General features: G+C 36.8%; 2 protein-coding genes across 4 annotated transcripts in view; both read left to right on the forward strand.

Annotated features, from left to right (window-relative positions):
• The window catches only part of SNX2 (sorting nexin 2), a 52253-nt gene extending 49430 nt beyond the window's left edge, over positions 1-2823 (forward strand). For both annotated transcript variants that reach the window (XM_033110527.1, XM_033110528.1), the window contains 3 exons: positions 265-345; positions 469-540; positions 2297-2823. In XM_033110527.1, coding sequence (XP_032966418.1) covers positions 265-345; positions 469-540; positions 2297-2347 — 204 coding nt within the window. In that variant the 3' untranslated portion in view covers positions 2348-2823. The remainder of the gene's footprint in view (positions 1-264; positions 346-468; positions 541-2296) is intronic.
• A 14673-nt stretch (positions 2824-17496) lies between these two features.
• The window catches only part of SNX24 (sorting nexin 24), a 139875-nt gene continuing 137343 nt past the window's right edge, over positions 17497-20028 (forward strand). The window contains exon 1 of one of the 2 annotated variants that reach the window (XM_033111088.1): positions 17497-17676. In XM_033111088.1, the coding sequence (XP_032966979.1) occupies positions 17617-17676 (60 nt within the window). In that variant the 5' untranslated portion in view covers positions 17497-17616. The remainder of the gene's footprint in view (positions 17677-20028) is intronic. The other variant, XM_033111090.1, reaches the window with a different exon arrangement.

Raw genomic sequence — 20028 nt, forward strand, 5'->3', positions numbered from 1 at the left:
TAAGTGATGGAGATTGTAGTTCAGTAAGTGCTAGAATATACTAATCTAGAGTAAATCTGACAATGAAATATTAATGGAAATTAAGCTGACATTGCATCTCTACTACTAGAAGGTTAGATACAAGTTTGATGCTAATTTAGACTTTGTCAATATTGAGCTTTCACAGGGTTTTCAGGCATTACATTAAATGAATGGTTATGATAGCTGGTTCTGTAATTTTTTTCAGACAAGAATAAAAAATTTGTGTATTTTTGTTTTTATTAGTGGGAGGCAAAAGTACAACAAGGAGAAAGAGATTTTGAACAGATCTCTAAAACAATTCGAAAAGAAGTGGGAAGATTTGAGGCAAGTATAATAATTTCCTGTTTTTCTAAACAATGTAGTCACATTTTGTTGTGATTTTTTTGTGGTAATATCACATTTAGTTTTGTACTAATGGATTTTTTCTCATGTATTGTATTTTAACAGAAAGAACGAGTGAAAGATTTTAAGACTGTTATTATCAAGTACTTAGAATCATTAGTACAAACACAACAACAGGTAAGCTAATTTGTTTTATAATTTACAACTTACAAACTTTTTCCAGAAGTTATTTTTGGTATACTTTTTCATTTTAAAGATGATAATTAATGAAATGAGCTTTTAAACTTTAGGAGTCATAAGACATGAAATAGAGAAAACCAGTAACAGCAAAGTTTAAAAATGGTAGTTAAAGGAATTGGGAGCTCTCAGATCCTTTTGCCTCTACTCTTTCTAAACACTTGGCAAGATAAACTTTTCCCAATTTTAGGCTATGAGAAATGTACTGCACTTTCCCCTTTCCCTGCCTTCCAAGTTTTATTTCCCTATTGATCAGAACCTGTTTGAGGAATTCTTACAGTAAATTCTTCTCTTCCATAAAAGACAGAACTTCAACTAAAAACAAATTTTTAAGGTTTTTTAAATATTGTTTTGATTTTGATTTGATTTGATGTGGGGTTGTTGGTGATTACTGTATTTTGCTGTGTATAATGCCCACTTTTTGCCCAATTTTGTGAGGGAAAAATAAGAATGTGCATTATACCTGGGTAGTACTAATTCCTGTCTACATAAATGTTTTTAATGCTTTTATTTATGCTTATGAGTTAAAAGTGTAACTTAAAAATCAATAATGATATCTGTATGCAAAATAATCTGGAATATGATCATCGGTTTTGTTGAACTTATCACAGACTTGCAGCGACAAAGAGTTCTTGGTCTTCTATGATGTATAAATATCGTAAATTTGTTACCAGTACATAAAATTTCTTGTACCATAGTATGTTAAAAAATAAATGCTAAAATTCCTTTATAATACAAAAACAAGTACCTAAATGTAAACAAATGAAAATTTGAATTAAAAAATTAAAACGAAAGATTTTTTTCCCTGAAAGTTTGGGCCAAAAACGGAAGCACATTATACGTGGCAAAATACGGCATGTGCCACAAGTAGAAGACAGTGGTTTTCATGTTATGTTAAATAAAAGTCTATAACAAAAACTGAGTTTTTTTCTGTGTATTTTAATATAAATTTGAGTAATCAAATTATTTAATGTCTTGAATCGAAGGATTTCTTACACCAGTTTTAAAATATGTGGATTATAAACTTGTCTACATAATTTTTTGTATTAGATGGTAACATTATATCTTCAAGTTATATTTAATTATTATTTTAAATACTTAGTTCATAAAGTAGGATTTTAAAAAATATGATACCTTGTATAAACTTGTTTTTAAAGGAATTGTTATAAACGTAACTTTAGTTTATACTTCAATCTGTTCTCTGACCTACCCAGGAAAGCCTGGCGACTAATTCTTTCCAGTATCTTTTCCTTTTCTTGCCCAATATTTTCTTTCTCCTTTTTTCTCATTGTTTGGTTAGCAATAACATAAAATGTGACTATCCTCTGAATTAGGAGATGTTATCACTTTATATTGGAAAAGCTTCTTGCAGTTTTACTATTTAAGGTAATCTAATTTACACTAATAATCTGTTTCTATATACAGATTTGCATACATCAAAAATATCTTAAGTTTTTGGGTATTTTAAAAATACTGTTTACATCAAAAACAAATTAGCCAGGAGTAATTAATTTAAATAATGTATACATGAATTGTATTGACAAACTTCAGATAAGGGAATTACAATGATTCCTTTAAGAATCAGACTTTAGTAAATGTGAATCACTGTAGCTATTTGGATAGATTTTTTTGTAGTGCTTTATGGGATATATGTATATCAATGCCAGAAGAGCAATGATGTTCTTGTCATTCACAGCTGATAAAATACTGGGAGGCGTTCCTACCTGAAGCCAAAGCCATTGCCTAGCAACATTGCTTCCTGTTCAGAAGATCTTGGATACTTGTTCCAGTTACGCTGAAGTCCACAGTGAAATCATTTAAAACCATCTAAATAAACCACTATATGTTTTATGAATTACATGTGAGGTATGCACACACACACACACACACACACACACACACACACACACCACAAACATACACACATTGGGACATTTTATTACAAGCTGCATGTCCTGACCTTCTTTGAATTAAGTGGACTGTGGCATGACATTCTGCAATACTTTGCTGAATTGAACACTATTGTGTCTTAAACACTTGCACTAAAAAAGTGCACTGCAAGGCCAGAAAATTTTACAGTGTTTTTTTCTTTACAGTGTGTTCTGTAGTGTGTTCACCCTCTATGAAGTGAATTATCAATGCATTGATTAATGTTCAGTTATACATTCCTGTACAGAAATTATGATTTTGTGATTACAGTAATAAAATGATATTCCTTGTGAAGTATTAGTAACAAATTATTTGGGTATGTAAACATTAGGGATCTTTTAAAAGCATTTTTAACAGGAAGAAACTTTTCCTTCTAGATGTATATAGGTGATGCTATGATACATTAATTTTTTTAATTGACAGAAAAAACTGAACTCTTTTCATCATTAAATAATTAAATGAAGCTTAAGTTTTCTTATGAAATCATCGCAGACCAAAGAACATTTATCTCTTGATCCAACTCTAGGGAATGCCCTTGTCTTGAGTAAAGGAGAGAATAATTGTCTTTGTTTTTATTCATCCCTATTATATGTGTCCAATTTAAGAATTAGGAAAAAAATGTATTTATATGATTCTGTTCAAGTCTTGTGAATTTTGGTCATCTATTTAAATTCCTAGACTTTACATATATTTATTTCTTGCCTTTTTTTTTATTTTAAACTAAAGGTAGATCATCTGTGGTCATAATTGACAAAAAAACGGTAGCAAGCTAAAATACCCCATGATTTGATGAATAATCAAGGATGACAAAGCAAATTTGAAGAAAAGTGAAATTTGTTTTTGGCAACATTCTCACCTGTTTTGTATCCTGTTTTGATAGGTATTATCTAATTCTTGATACTAGCGAAAGTTTAAGTTGTGACTGGCATTAGTTATTTTCATTTTTTAAGATGTGTTCTTAAAGATACCTCACTTCTCAAGCTTAACAACTAAATCTCCCAGAGGAGTAAGATATGCTATGTGTAACTGAGTCCTCTCTAGCAGTTTACTGGATACAATGAATATATCAGGTGCCCTCGGGTATGTTTGTGTCCACCACTTATTTTGGTTGAAATTTACAACTTACTGTATGTATTACTCATAGTCCTAGAACTCAGAAAAGTACCTGACACATAATTGGTTAATAATAAAGAACAGGAAAACAAAATCTTGGTAAATGCAAAATAATGTTTGCTCTCTTAAGAAGAAGAAGCTGAAGCAGAAATAGTACAGCCTTCTGTTGTTGCTTCTATTGGGGATAACTCAGACACATTTGAGAAGCAGTTAACTCATGGTAATGTGTATCCGACGTTATCTTGCTTACCCATTAATATTGAGCAAAATACAGGCTTACTGGGAATAGTTTCACTACAATGATATCCTAGTAGTATAGCCATAATTACTTCTAAAGATACAGTTTATATATAGGATAATAACTTATTTAAGCCCAAATCTTTCATTCCACAGTAGTTAGAACATTTAGTACCTCCAAATAAAATAATAAATATTTTCAGTCTTGCTCAAGCTGAAGACAGGACAGACTCAGACTCCAGTCCAGATTTCATTCCCCTCAACCTTTACTAAAAGAGAAGGACTCTATTGGAAATTTCAAGTAAATTATGTGAGCCTCTGATACCTATCAACATTTTCACAGGATTTAATTTCTTCAGCATCTGCCAGTCTCTACCCATCAATCTTCATATCTCCTATTCATATTACTAAAATACTTTCATTGCAAATAAATACAACAAAAGCATTAGTAGTACTGATAACATAACTTTTTAGTTACATAGATCTGAATTTAAATATTTTTTTCTTTAACCAGATAAAAAAGGACTAAGGCAGCATAACACAGTGAAACAAGCTGAACTTAGGGTCAACATACGTGTGTTCAGTCTTGCCTTTTGTCCCTTAGTAGGTATATGACTTTGGGCATATCACTTAAATCTCATCTGTTAAACAGAAGTATAAAACTGATTTCTGAAGTGCCTTTCTACTATAAAATACTTTGTTTAAAATACCAGACTTCAATATAAATACTATTCTATTAGAAAATCAAATTCTAATCAAACATCCTATTAATGAAGTAAAATAAAGCTAGAGAAAGATAAATGTATGTAAAAGTATTTCTAAGAAGTAAAATAGTAAGTTTTCTTGCTTGTATTTTTGATGAGCTATTTTCAACTATTAGGCTTGTTTTATGCATATATATATATATATATATATATATCTATATATCTATATATATATACCCTTGCTTCATTGTTGCTATTCTTTAAACATTTTTATTATCCAGCTCTAGTAAAGTTTTACAAGTTCCTTGTACAAATTATTTCATAAATGTTTTTTAAATATAAAATAAATAAGCCTCTTCGAAAGCAGGTTTCTTTAAAGGAAGGAAATCAGATGAGTAGAGAAGGAAGATTATATTCCCTTAAAAAATGTTTCTTGTTGTCAAAGGGAATTATAAAGACTTCTATTTTTCTGTCTTAAATAGAGCATGTGACTAGTTATAAGGCTAAATGGCTATTTCACTTTTCTTGTGGCTCCCTGCATGGATAGTCACGTGATCAGCGAGCCCAGGAGACAGCAGAAACTCAATGACAGTGACTACAGATAAGCTGAGCAAACATCATCCTATTTTAAAGGAAGGGAGGTCACTGGTAGTGAGGAAGGAAGATAAACCTGTGAAAAGGAAGTGCAGTCATGGGTTGGGAACTTCGGAGGTATTTCCATAGTAATGTTCTGTAGCCAGGAAATGTGTATGTTATGCTATCTCTCTGTGTGACACAGTCTCGCAAAGTATTGAAAAAAAGACTCAATCGAATCATAATCCCGTTCCTTATCCAAAATACACAAATAAGTATAATTCCTAACCTTCACAGTGAAGGATATGGTTTCAAATAATAAGAAAGGTAGATGATTGGCTAGACACACAAATAGCAAGATGAGGGGAATTACAAGAGTGATGTGAGTAATCGTTGATTACTCTGTCTTTGTAATCAGGGTCATGAAAAGATGTCATGGTGATCTGTGGATGATGTCCTTAAGAGTTTAGATCAATAGAAGTACCGTGTTTCTCCGAAAATAAGACGTAGCTGGACAATCAGCTCTAATGCGTCTTTTGGAGCAAAAATATATTAATATAAGACCCAGTATTATATATTACATTATATTATATTATTATATTAACCCAGTCTTATAGTAAAATAAGACCGGGTCTTATATTAATTTTTGCTCCAAAAGGCGCATTAGAGCTGATTGTCCAGCTAGGTCTTTCTTTTGGGAAAACATGGTATAATGTGAGCCACATGTATAATTTTAGTTTTCTATAGCCAAATTTTTTTAAAGAGTAAAGCGTAAAGTTAATATTTAACCCAGTAGCTCGAAAATATTATAACATGTAATCCAATATATTCAAAATGATTGTGTTATTTTACATTCTGCTTTTTGTATTGTCTGATGTATTTTACGCTTTCATCACATCTCTGTTTAGACGAGCCACCACCATTTAAGCAATCAGTTGTCATATGTGGCTGGTGTCTGTGGTATAGGGCAGCACAGGTTTAGACAGCACAGCGTATGTGGAAATGGAAATGGAAAGTAAGTTCAACAGCTAGTTTGTTATTGACTATCCCAAATTCGGGGAAGTTTTCAAAGCTAAATAAAAAGAACTAGTAGGTGTTGCTCTCAAGGGAAGATACAATTTGTGACTTTATAACAGTGCTTTGCAAATAGCGGATGCTCAGTATCTGCTAAGGATAAATTGTAGTGCTATATTGCCAGGAGACTTAGAATCTGTCTAGTAGAACCTCCTTGTTTTACGGATAAGCAGATCCAGAGCTTAAATCCTTATGATAGAACTGATTTTACCTCTTAAATCTGTGTGTTAACTGTGAACATTCTTCCTTGAAAATGTATTGGTAAGCTTTTCAAGATTCCTGTTCTAATCATTAATATATATAATTCTAGGAAGTCCTTTGGGATGCAGAGAATTAATTTCTTTGAACTGTTGCTTCAGAAGTGGCTAATAGAAGATTGTTCAAAACAGGAAAGTTGTGTCTTGCTGTCTAATCTTTTAAAGCATATGAAGTAAAAATGCTCATCTTCCTTTCCCTTGTCACATTCATTTCTCTAAAGAATGAGTAATTTTAAGTATTTTTCTTAACTGGGTGAAATGGAAACTCTGTAATTAAAGCCAATTAAGGTGAAGCTGCCCACTTGTTAATATACAGAAAATTATATTTTTATTAAAGCCAGTTAATGGGATAAACTGCTTTAAGGGAGTACTTTGAGGGAAAAAAAAGGTTCTATTTTACATTTATATATATGTAACTGTTTAATCTAAAATCAGACAAAATTTAATAAAACTAAATAATAAATTGCCTTCTTATTGCTTCTATAGTCAAGTCTCGAGTTACCTTGATTTTAACCTGTTATTTTCTAGATCTTTATTTTAAATGTTCTTACTATATATGTGTATAAGTGTGTGTGTATTTGTATGTGTACATAAATGTGTGTGTACATTCATGACAGTAGGCTTATCAACCAAATTTAGTTTCTAAATTTCAGTTAAAAGTATTTGCCAGCCTCTCATAACTGAAACATAAAACAAAATGCTTGTTTTCAGTTACATTGCTTAGGTATTATTTTGCCAAGACACACTTGAGTTGCTTCTGTTTCTGGAATCTATTCCCTTCTCATTTCTTCTTTTTCTCTCCCAGGGTCAAGAGCTGGTGACCATGTACCAGAACTATGTTAAGTCTCCTATGAAGTACACATTCTTTCAGTGTCCTTACTCTGCCAGTCCTACAACCTGCTGCTAAAATCATCTTCTTAAAGAAGAACTCCTTGTAGTTTTGTGCAAGGAAAGTTTCACTAGATCCCGATAAAGTCCAAATGATCCAGAATCTTGTCTCAAACCACTACTTGTCTTACCCCCATACTTTCACCCACCTTCTGCTTTAATCATGTGATGCCCGATTTGTGAGCATGGTGTATGCCTTCCAGGCTTGATGCTGTTGTCGATGTTACCTTGTCTAAAGTTGCCTTGTCCTGGTGTTTACCAGCAGTTGTTTAAATCCTATCTGTTCTTTAAACTTTTAAGTCCACATCTTTCCATGTACCTGTTTTAGTCTCCTAATTAGACTGAAGCCAGGAATCTCTTGTTCTCAGTAGGACTCTAGTAACACTTCACACCTTTCAGATTGTATTTTCTGATGTTTATCTTGCTTATAGTTGTCTCGTCTTACAGCCTGACTGGTCTGTATGCTTCTTAAGTAATGACTATGTCCTGTGATGTCTTGTAGAACCTGGTATGGTACAGCCCGGAGGGCTGAGTGAGTAAGGATACAGTTATGTATCTAGCCTGCCAATTTAAACCCTAGCTGAAAATCTACATCATCGACTCTGAACAAGTTATGTTTCTCTAAAATTTACTTGCCTGATCTGTAAAATAGTAACTTTCTGAGCTTGAGATAATTGCTGTGAATTTCTCAGCAATAGCAAGTGCTTACTTAATACATGTTAGCTATTATGTATGCAGTGTTTACTGAATACTTAATATCTCAGTCTGAACAAAGTACTACTTGCAGTTTATTTCACCAGCCGTTAGGGCTTCTTCGAAACTGGGTGTATGCTTGACTACGGTCTAAGTGGGCTTACCAGAAGGGTTCCCTCTCTCCTAACACTTTGCCTCTGAGATCTGCTCTTGGAGCCCTGGGCGGAGAATTCGAGCTGGAGGGGAGGAGTGCTTGCAGTCAAAATCAGTTTCTATCCAGCCAACATACCCCCACTACAAAGATCCTCTAGTTAACGAGTCTTGTCAGGAAACGAGCTAGAGACCTTTAAAGAGGCCTGGGGACAGGAAGATAGAAATGTGACAATTGCTTAGGGAAAGAAATTTATTTGTACACACAAACACATGTAAGAATCTTGAATGTGTTGTAGACTAAGGGAAGTACTAATGAAGAAAAAACGTGGAGAATTAAAAAGAGTATGACAATTGATAAAGTTACAGTCACCCAGCCAGTGATGGTGAGGGCCTGACCACTGCAGTGGAAGTAGGCAAGGAGAGAGTCGGGAAGTAGATATAAAAATGGGTAAAAATCATTCATTCATTCATTCCAATAAATATTTGTTCAGTTTCTACTATGTGTCAGGCACTAAAGCATGGACTGGGTATCAGGGAAAGAAAGACCAGAAAGGTCTAGGATGATGCCCAGTTTTCTGTGACTGATGACAGCATATTGCTGCTCTGATTAACTAAGATAGTATCTAAGAGGTGAAGGTTTGGGGAAAGATGTTCATAGAGGCATGTTGTTTCTGAGGTACCTTTGGACATCCAATATGAAAATGTATGAAAACAGAAATCAGGACTAGATACTGCATCATCAACTTGGAAATGCAAATATCCTCTATCCCTTAAAACCATGATTGTTAACGAGGCATCTTCAGAGAACAAATAGAATGAAATCAGCCTGCTGAGGACAAAATCCTGGGTAACACTAACGTCTAAGGGATGAATCTGGGTGAGGAAGTCAGGTAGATGGAAAAAACCCCAGAAAGAAGTTGGGATGTTTTCTTTCTCTGAACAAAAAGGAAGGAAAGGATAGGTATATTTGGAAATAAAGCCTGAACACTTTTATTTTCTTGGTGAAATAGAAAATTAAGCCATCATTAGGGAGTTATGTCAGCAGGAAAGCCAAAGAAAATTGGAGGGCAAAGAAGAATGGTACATGTTTGGAAAACAGAAATAGATGAGTAAGAGGCGTCTTGATGAATGAGTACTGACTTGCAGATGCATTTGGAAATCATGAATTTACATAAGCCAACCAAATATACATTTCTTCATCCATATGAAAGCAGGACCTAAAACATTGCTGGGTTCATTCAAGATTAGTGATTATCGCTGGGTGTTAGACAAAGTCAAAGGGAGAGGGATTTTGCAACAAGAATTGAAAAGACTAACGAGATGAAGGCAAAAGAGGCGACAGGCACTAATTGGGGCTGTAGGTGTGGTTATGAAGTGAAAGAAGATTTTCTGATAGTGAGGGAATTGGAGAGGAGAAAGGAGTGGTCAGAGGAAATCCTAAGTTTCAGAAGTGACATTTTTAGTGTATTGGCACTTTTGTTAAAAAAAAATACCTTTAAATATGGCAAACAGCTATTTAGGGCTCTTTAGTGGAGACCTAAATAGCTGTGGATCCCCTAAATTCACCTTTTGATTTACCAAATTATTGAAAGATTTGCTTGTCAATAATTAAAAATCAACTTCAGTCTTCTGAGTTTTAAAGTAATATTTATTTCATCAAATTAATACATGCACATATCGAAAATTAAACTCTCATCAGAAAGGCTAAATAACAAAAAACAGTGGTTCCCAGTTGCCTCAGTCCTTTTCCTCAAAGATAACCTCTGCTGCCATTTATATACCTTCACATTCCTAAATAAAATGCATATACTGTTATCCTTTGAGTCATCAATGTTAGACATTATCTACTTAATATTTTTTTATGGTAAAAGAGTTTCTCTGTCATCTGCTTCACAAACTCATGTCCCCCCCGCCCCCACTTCTAATGCAGTTACGTTACAATTTTTGGTTAAATTAGTGTTCAGTATTTGCATTATTATTATGGCTACACAAATATTGTTCCCCACTGAAAATTGAGTAAATATAATCAAGATTCTTTCTTTAAAAAGAAAATAAACTACTTTTAGAACAATAATAGATTTACCGAGGAATTGTGAAGTTCATACATATATAGTTCCCATACATTCTACACCTTATTAACATCTTACCTTAGCATAATACATTTATTATAATTAATGAACCGATATTGATGCATTATTACTACTGGAGTCTATATTCAGATCTCCTTAGTTTTTACCTAATGTCCTTTTTCTGTTCCGAGATGCCATCCAGTATACCACTCTACTTTTAGTCTCCTTCTGTTCCTCTTGGTCATGACGGCTTTTCAGACTTCCCTATTTTTTCCCCGAGGTAAAACATGCCTTGATTTTTCTTTATTTAAAAAAAATCTATTGCTAATTTGCCCCGTGTTTTCCTATAGTCTCTTAGTAAATTTTACCACAAGCCCACTCACATCAGGTAGCCTGGCCATCCCAACTGTTTTCCTTAGGGCCCTCTCTCTGGACTTGTTTTCTCTCTGTGCTTGTTGTACTCTGATCCTTGGATTTCCCTTGCTCTCAACTTTGGAACTGCCTTTACCTTTCTATTGGGATTTATTCCCTATATCCTGGGCCTCATGCCTTCCTCTTTTTCTGGTTTATTCTCTTGTGTTGGTGTAGTATATTCTCCAGGGGTTTCTTAGGTTAAAAAGATATGGCAGAAAGCAATGTGCAAACAGCCCTCAGAACGTCTGCCTCTTGCGTTAGGTTGCTCTTGTCTGGACTGGTTGGTTACCTTTTTATGCCTGGTGTGCAGTGGTGATCCAGAAGGTTCTCTTTACAGACCAGGAGCTACAACTCCTGGATTCTGTTTCTTGTTCTCTATCCCCCGTTTTCCTCTTTATTCCTTCATTGTTTTTGTGGATATTCAGAGTAGGTTCCTGAAAATGGACACAGAAACTATACTTTTGACACTATTTTACCTTAACCCTTGACAAATAATTTAACTGGGCATATGTGGAAAATCGTTTTCTCTAGAATTCTGAAGACATTCCTCCATTGTCTTCTGGCTTCCATTGTTGCTGATGAGATTTCCAAAGCCATTCTGTTTTCTGATCTTTTGTATATGAGTTGTCCCCACCTCCCCTGCCATCCACACAAGACTATACATCATCTGTTATCCCGTGTTCTGAAATCTCATAAAGATTTGCTGTAATATACACCTGTATTCATCCTGTGGGTGCTTCCAATCTGGAAACATGACATGCAGTTCTGGAAATTTTCTTGATTTATTTCACTCATGATTTCCTCCCTTCTGTATTCTGTCTTCTCCTTCTGGAAGACACATATTTTGGATATTGGGTGTCCTGGACTCATTCTGTTATTTTTCTTTCCTATTTCCCATTTCTGTCATTTTGTTCTATTTTTTGAGTGTAGGTTTTTGTTTTCTGATTGTTCCTATATTTAAGTAGCTTCCTGTTCTTTTCTCGTAGACACAATGTCTTCCTGTACCTCTGAAGATGTAAGTGATAGTTTACGTTTTAACGTTTTTTTTCCCTCTGTTTCTGTTTCCTTAAAGTTATTTTTCTATTTTGGTCTTTCTTCCATGTTAGATGTATGTTTTTCAGATGTCTGGCAGTCCTTGGATGTCTCCTAATTAGCAGTGGGAATTGAAAGCTGATTGGAAGCTCTGAGTGTAGTCCTGAGTCCTGTCAAATTTGAGTGTCACTGGAGAGTGATCTCATTAGGCTGTCTGTAGGGAATTTCCAATATTGGTATCTCTAGATTTTTCCTCTTGGGCTGGTCAGACTTCCCAGAGAATACTTCTGTTTCCTGCCTGGAAGATCAAGTTGTAGCTGCCAGCCTCTATAAGGTTTCAGCATCCGTTATTTGATATGTATTTGGTCAACTTACCCCCAGACTCCAACTATTTTTTGGTAAAAATTTCCATGCCCTCAGCTGGGCCAGTCAACTTCCACTGCAGACTCTTCTTTGACCTTCTCTTGAGGAAATGTCCTCCACAATTGTGTGGACGTGGAGAAGGGGATTAAGGGATCTTCCTGATTCTCAGCTTTCACTCAGTCTTCGTTATTTTAGCCAACTACCTCCCATTCTAGAGGTACCTACCATTCCGTTTCTGAGCTCTTTGGGTATTGCGCTGTGTAAATCGGGTTGATTTTTAGCTTAACCACTGCTGGCTTAAATTGGACTTTTTCTTGTTTGCTAAAACACTTCTCATCCATCTGCTCTCTAGCTTAAAAAAATATTGTTGCTGTCCTCTCTTCTCCTGTTTTTCTTATCTTTATGTGTTTTATTTAAAAAGGAAAAATTCCACTGGGACTGGAAGGAATGAAATGAGTTATGTATGTTCAATTTGCTGTCTTAAACCAGAAATCTCTGCATCAGTTTTTTTTTAAGTGCAACATTGTATTCATAGTGTAGACACACTAACACATTTTATCCATAAATGATAGAATTTGTTTCAAAATTTTTGCTCTCATAAACAATGTAGTGCTCTTGTACATGTCTTTCCTGCATTGCACATACGGAACTACTAGAACTGAAATTTCTGAACTGAATGTGTGCCTTTACAACTATTTCCAATTTGTCATTTGAAAATGCTGTCCTAGTTCACCATCTTACCAGTAGTATTCACTGCCCCACATCTTTGCTAATACTGGAATCATCTTTGACATTTTTGCCAATCTAAAAGATGAAAACTTCTATCTCACTATTTTAGTTTGCATTCCTTTGATTACTACTGGAGTTGATCATCTCTGCTCATGGGTACGTGGTTGGTAGCCTCCACAATGGCTCCAACTGATTCTTATCTCCTGAGACATAAGCCATTAAGTAGTTCCTTCCCCCATTGAATAGGGCTAACCTGTGTAACCAGTAGGATGTTGCAGAAATGATGAAGTATGATTTCTGAAGGTAGGTGATGAGAAAGTCATTGTTTCCTCTGCCCTGAGCTCTTTCGGATTTCTTGCTTTGGGGGAAGCCACCCTCAGTGTCTTTAGGACATTGAAGCAGCCCTGTGGAGGGGTCAGAGTGGCGAGGAACTAAGGCCTCCTGCCAACAACCAACATTAACTTGCCAGACATGTGAGAGAACCACGTGTGTGGATCCTGCAGCCGGTAGAGTCTTAAGATGACTGCAGCCTTGGCAGACACTTGACTGCAACCTTAGCTGCTCCCAGATTCCTGACCCACAGATACTGTGAAAGATAATAAATGTTTATTGCTTTAAGCAGCTAAATTTTGGGATAATTTGTTATGTGGTAACAGACAACTAATACAGGGTTTTTTTTGTTTGTTTTTATTTTGTTTTGTTGCTTTAGTGCATTTGAATCCTGGGAATTGCCTGTTCACTCTGCGTCCATTTCCTATTGTGCCATTTAAAAAAGTACATAGTTTTTCTTTACGTAAAAAATATACATTACTCCTTTGTTATGCATGTTGCAAATAATTTTCTCAGTTTAGTGAATATTTTTAAACTTTACGATCTTTGGTTTACACTAATTTTAAATCCTTATCTAGTCCAAAATAGAATCATTCTCTTAATGTCTTTTGTCATTTTGCATATTGTAATAAGAAAACTTTGTCTATCTTAAGGTTTTATAGCTTCGTATTTTTCATTGAGCTTTTTACTACAAATGGAATTCATTATAAAAACTTATTTTTCTCTCAGATGGATAGCTAGTTATCCACAAAATATTTATTATACCATTTATTTAAACTGTTTTTAACATTTATTAAAACTTTCACATTTAAACATTTATTAAAACTATTTACACATCATTTATTGAATAGCTTATTTTTTTAACCTCCATAGGGTTGAAACATTATTTCATATGATGTTGCCATATATCCAGTGATCTAGTTCTGGATTATTTGGTTCCCCTGATCATTGTCTAACTCTGCTCCAGGATCACACAAGGTTTCATTACAATGGCTTTATACTATATTTTGATGTCCTATAGATTAATTTATCCCCTCACTAATTTTTCTTCTTATTCAAACTTGCCCTAGCTATTCATTTTTCAAATGAATTTTAGAACCAGCTTATCTTTTCCTAGCTTGTTAGAGCTTTGATTATATTAACTTCATAAATCATTTTGGTGAGACATCATATCTTTAAAATATTGATTCTTCCCATCCAGAAACATGATATAATTATTTTCAGATCTTCTTTTATGTTCTTGTATAAAGTTTTTATTTTAGTTTACTTTAGTGTTAGTTTTCTTCCTGTGGGTCTTACACATTTACTGTTAAGTTTATCCTTAGACATTAAAAGTTTTTAATGCTGTTATTGAAATCTTTTGGTTTTCCCTATATTATTTTCTAATTGGTTATGTTGGTGTGTAAGAAAGCTATTGCATATGAAATCTGTTGATTTGCATATGTTGATTTAACATCTGGCACCTAGGAATCTAAAAGTTCTAATAACTTTTAGATTCTGTTCCATGTAGATCATTTCATTTACAAATAACCTTAGTTTTCTATCTTCCTAGTCAATATCTGTACCTTTTACTTGTCTTATTACATTGGCTAGGTCCTCCAGCAAAATGTCAAACAATAGTCGTAAAAGTTATTGACACTAGTATGATGTTTCCTCATATGATGTTAAATAGCATATTTGCTGTGGAGTTACAGTAGTTAACCTTTATCAAATTAAGATCTTTCTTGCTATTTCTAGCCTGTTAAGAATAATTCGGAAGAGATGTGCTGATTTATTAATGTTTTTTTTTCAGGATCTACTCATTTATTTTCTTTTTTAATCTGATAATGTCGAGAAATACATCAACAGATTTCCTAATGTTTAGCCGTCTTTATGTTCCCAGAATAAATCTTATTTGGTCATGATGTGTTAGTCTTATAACAATGTGGAATGTATAATACATTCTAGATAGATTTCGGTCAAAATTTCTAATATAAGTTGATATTTAGAGCAGTTTATCATTAAATTTGCTAAAATATATGTCTACCCAATACTAGGTAAATGCAGTATTTTTAGTGTAAGCTTTTATACCCAGGTTCCAGCAGAATTTTGTTTTGCTTATGTAATTTTTTTGTTTTCATTAACAGATACTAACTGTTCAATGTCTTATTTGTATTTGCCATGTATTTTTATCAATGTTCTGAGAAGATATTTAGCTGGCCTGTCACAGATTTTAGAGTCAGACTAACAGATTTATAGAAGCAATGAGATAATACATTTGCCACGTTCTCTTACTTTAGTGCTATCTTTTTTCTCCTTCTTAATGGTTACTCATAGAACCTGGTGAGAAATTTAGCTCTTCTAATTAGCTAGTAATTTTGTAGTTATTTATCCTCTCTGAGTCTCAGTTATGCCATCTGTAATAATTGACATTATAAAAACACCACTTATGGCTGAGCTGATAGACCCTCAAGAACACACTCATGTATTGAGAGTTTGTATACATTTTCAGCAAGGCAAAATTAAATTATTACATAATCAGCTATTAGTAGAATATAGCAAATAGGTCTCATTTGGACCATCTGTCAGATCTTCATGGACCCACACATTTCTGCTTCTTAAATCCATCAGGTAAATAGGTGATCCCTGCCAGACAAAAATATACATGCCAGGCTACTAGCAGGCTGTTGTGGAAGGATGGTATAGGAAGCATACCAAAGGCTTGACCAGCAAGCTGTAGCTCAAGGATTCTATGACCACACAATCCTGGGTTACATTAGCCACTGAGACTTTAATAACCTGTTTCAAACGATCTTGAAATTATTTTGGTGTGTGTGTGTGTGTGTGTGTGTGTGTGTGTGTGTGTGTTTTGCCAACAGCAGCCATTATTATTTTAACAGTTAAAAAAGGAAACACTACTTCTTAGTCCTTGAAAATCATATTGCACACAGCACTCCTCCATGGGGTTTTTATGAAGCTTAAATGAGACATGGTATGTAATAGCATATGGCCATAGTATATAGTACCTGCTGCATTCCACTGCTTTTGTAGAGATGAGTATTTAAATGTTTCTGTAAAGCTTTCAAGAATAATGTACCAGGCAAAATGCCAAGCAGGGGATAGTAAATTTTTTTTTTAAGGGTACTTGCCCTAAAACCCAGTGGGTGAAGCAGAATCACACAAGACAGTGTCTAGTCACCAGAGGCTTATGGAAAACTACAGGTTGAGCTTTGAACTCAGCATGGAGCCCAGAGAGCTGTTTGGTTCACCAGGAGGTAGTGGCCAGGAGAAAACAGGAAAGGCGGTCTGGTCACAGGGCACAGCTTATGCTGAGGCATGTAATTCTGAGAGGAAGACACATCCTGAAACTGCAAGCGCGTGGGTGAAGAGGATGGGTTTCCAGATGAAGCTAACGAGAAGGCTTTGCAGGGTCCACGTCAGGCAAGTCCTTAAAGCAAAGGGCCTGATTCTTCTTCTTTTCTATGATTTACGGTCTCGTCATAAACGTCAGAGTTTGCCAAATAGAAATGCTCCCTGGCCTCAAGTGTACCCTGAATTAGGTGCAGCAGCTCGCTGGCTGAGGTCACTTCTCAGTGCCCCAAAAGTCACCTCCAAGTTTCAATTCTGCTCTGTGCTCTAAGCTAAGGAAGAAACTCAGAGTTTACAAAGGTAACCAGGTAATCCAGTTTTCTCCATTGGAACACTTCATCCCTTAGATATTTTCAGGTTATTACGTCCTGGCCCTAGGGACAGGTTCGGCCCTCACCTTTTTTTTTTTTTCCCCGTCTTCTATTTTCTCTTAAAGAGCCCTATACAACATTTTAGAATTGGAGCAAATAGCCAGAGCGTTTGTCTCTGTGACCAGTTGACTTTCGGGTTCTGAATTATACCATTCCCAAGTTCGATGGCTAACTCAGAACGAGACACTGACCCTGGGAATCGAAGGGAAACAGGAAAGTTTTGGTACAAGTTGGAGGGTTCCCTGCTAATGCCAGCCAAGAGATAAAATGAAAATTCAACCAACCAAAACAAAATCAAGATGCTCCATGCTTTTCTATTCCTCGCGGTCTTGCAATCTGTTAAGGGTGGTGTCGTGCACATCGCAAGCCCAGGACACAACCGAGCGCCAGGGTGAGGCCCAGTCCCCGGCGCCCGGGGCAGAGGCGCACACCCCTTTTCTGCAGACTCACAGGTTTCAGGCCCCGCCTCCTCCAGGACCAGCTGATCTCCACCGCCCTTTAGGCCTGGAACCCACGCTCCCAAAGCCCTGCGTCCTTCGCTCCGGGTCTCGCGGTCCGGCCCCGGCCCCCCAGAGCGCCGCGGGCGGCGCGGTCAGCCGCAGACCCAGCTCTGGGCCGCGCTTCCTCCGGGTCCCGCGGGCGCAGGGAAAGAAGGCGGGGCGGCCCGGCCCGGGGCGGAGCGGCGACCGCGGCTGGGAGCCCGCCCCTACTGGCCCTCCGCGGGCCGCCTGGCGCAGCCATGGAGGTCTACATCCCGTCCTTTCGCTACGAGGAGAGTGACCTGGAAAGGGGATACACGGTAGGCGCGGTCCGCGGCCGGACAGGGCCCTGGAAGCCGGGCCGCGGTGCCTGAGCCCGGGAGGTGCCCCCGGCCGCCGCCGCCCCCGCGCGGGGGGTCCCTCCGCTCCCTCCCTTCCCCCGTCCCATAGGAAGGGCTGTGCCCCGGCGCGGTTGTCAAGGAAACGGGCACCCCCACCTCGGTGCGGCGGCTGCAGGCGCCGGGGGTCCCCGGTTCAGTCCCTTCCCCCTCCCTTTCCCACTCCCGATCTGGGGAGCAGGGGCGCCGGGAGTCGAGTCCCTAGACGCTGCGCTGGCCATTCTCCCGCCGCCCGCCTTCGGGAGCCCGGGCTGGGCTGCGTTGATTTCTGGCACAGCTGCTCCCTCTGCTCGTGGCGGGCTGATGTTGGCTTCCAAGTTCTGTAGGATTCATTCAGATGGATAATATGCTAATTTTTAAAAATCATCATTTGTAGCTGTTTATTAGCCACAGTGAACACGTGTACTGCTTTTAGATGGTTTCCAAAGTTTTTTTTTTTTCTTTCGAATTCTGCCGTGCCATGAAATAGTGAAATCAGGTATTTCATGAGCACCTGTTCCATACCTACGTAGGGCTGGAATCACTGAGAAATAAGAAACTGGGCCCCTGCTCTCTGTAGGGGAGGAGTGGGCGGGGAGGGCGGAGACAGAACCTGGGACCTTTGGGTAACAAGTTTAGAAAGTAAACAGTAGGTGCTTGATTTCCCAATGAATTTAGACAACTTTCTCTACGCAGTAGCCATTGCTAGAGGGAGAAATGCCTCCCGCTGGGTAGACCTTGGAAGAATTTATTTCCAGGTGGGCTTTGGAGAAGATTTAAGAGGGTAGTCTCAAAGGATTATTTTATTCACTTCTAATTCACTGACTTGCTAAACACCAGTTGCATTAATTTGGCAGAGAAATATTTTAACCTCTCTCTCCTCTAAATGTAACTGGGTTTCGGTGACAGCCTATTCAGAACCTTGTTTTTTCATAGGATTAAATCACCCTCTCAAAGGAATTTTTAGAATTAAGAGTTCTGTAGTGGTTGGAAAAAAAAATGCAGGGAGTATGTGGGTTTTTCGAATTTAAGTAGGCTGCTGGGTCCACGTGTCCCAAAACAAGTACTCAAAGTGCCTTCCCTTGGGGGAAACCTGCAACCAATGGGAGCTGAGCTCCTCGGTGGCCATTATTTGTATAGATAATACTTTCCAATGAATTAACATTTGGTTAAATACTCTGTATCTTCCTTTTAAGGAGCAGGGTATTGAAGTTAAATGTGAACTTATTCAAGGCTTTCTCCTTTTAGGCCTAAAACCTTGGCTGTCTTGCACTCTTCCAGGTATTGCACTTTCCATCAGCATCAGCAGCCACGGAGGGCCTGCCTTCTCTGGGGCATTCTTTTAGGATCTGAAAATAAAAAGGCTGCTTTACTGGGGGAGCTCCTTTACTGGTCTCAGTGGTCTAAGCTAAAAGTTAATTACCGCCCCCAAATAAGCACTTTTAAATAGATCAAAATTAAGGCTTATTAGCCATTTTTGATTTTCTTCTATTAGAGGCCCTGTATTTTCCTCCCAAGTTTTCATATATCTTTTTATTGGTCATATTATTACCAGGAATGTGCCAAACTCCACGTTGTAAATTAAACTGATTTGGAAGGAACCCTTTACCTGGTAAACTTGGTAGTTTATGTTGAGAGTCTGTGTGCTTTTTAAAAGTTTACTTTTTAAAAATATCCTAACTCACTTAACTTGGTAACTAGATTGTTAAGACACATTCTGCAAGTGATATTTTTCCTTTGTAAGTTTGTGAAGGGCTATTAGATACTTTGTTCCTTCTGAGCAACTATTTTATAAATGTATAGCAGATTATCCATTCAGCAGATACTGAGTGTCTGCTATATGTCTCTTCTAGGCCCCAGGAATTTAGCAGTGAAAAATATTTCACTTTAAAAAAACAAAACGTCAAAACAATCTTAGTTTCCTAAACAAGAAACTGGTAAAATAATATCTACTTAGGGTAAAAATACCTTTTACTTTAATGATTATGTTGTGTGTTAAATTTAAGAACTATATTGCATTCTAACAAATTCAGTATTGGGAAGTTTAAAGTAGAAAAGGGTGGTTCTTCCTCCCTGCTTCTAGTCTTACGCCCTCAGAGATAATACATACGTGTACTTTCTTAGAGACTCCCTCTACCCCGATGCTGTGAAAACATGTTTCTTCTTTTATAGAATAAATGACAAGATTGTACTATCACTGTCATCCTCCAATTTACGGATATCTTTCTGTGTCAATATGGATAGATCTGTCTCCTTCTAACTAGTGTAGCAAAGGGATCTTCCATAGAAGGAATG

This window comes from Rhinolophus ferrumequinum, chromosome 7 (genome assembly GCF_004115265.2).
Source record: "Rhinolophus ferrumequinum isolate MPI-CBG mRhiFer1 chromosome 7, mRhiFer1_v1.p, whole genome shotgun sequence".
Lineage (NCBI taxonomy): Eukaryota > Metazoa > Chordata > Mammalia > Chiroptera > Rhinolophidae > Rhinolophus > Rhinolophus ferrumequinum.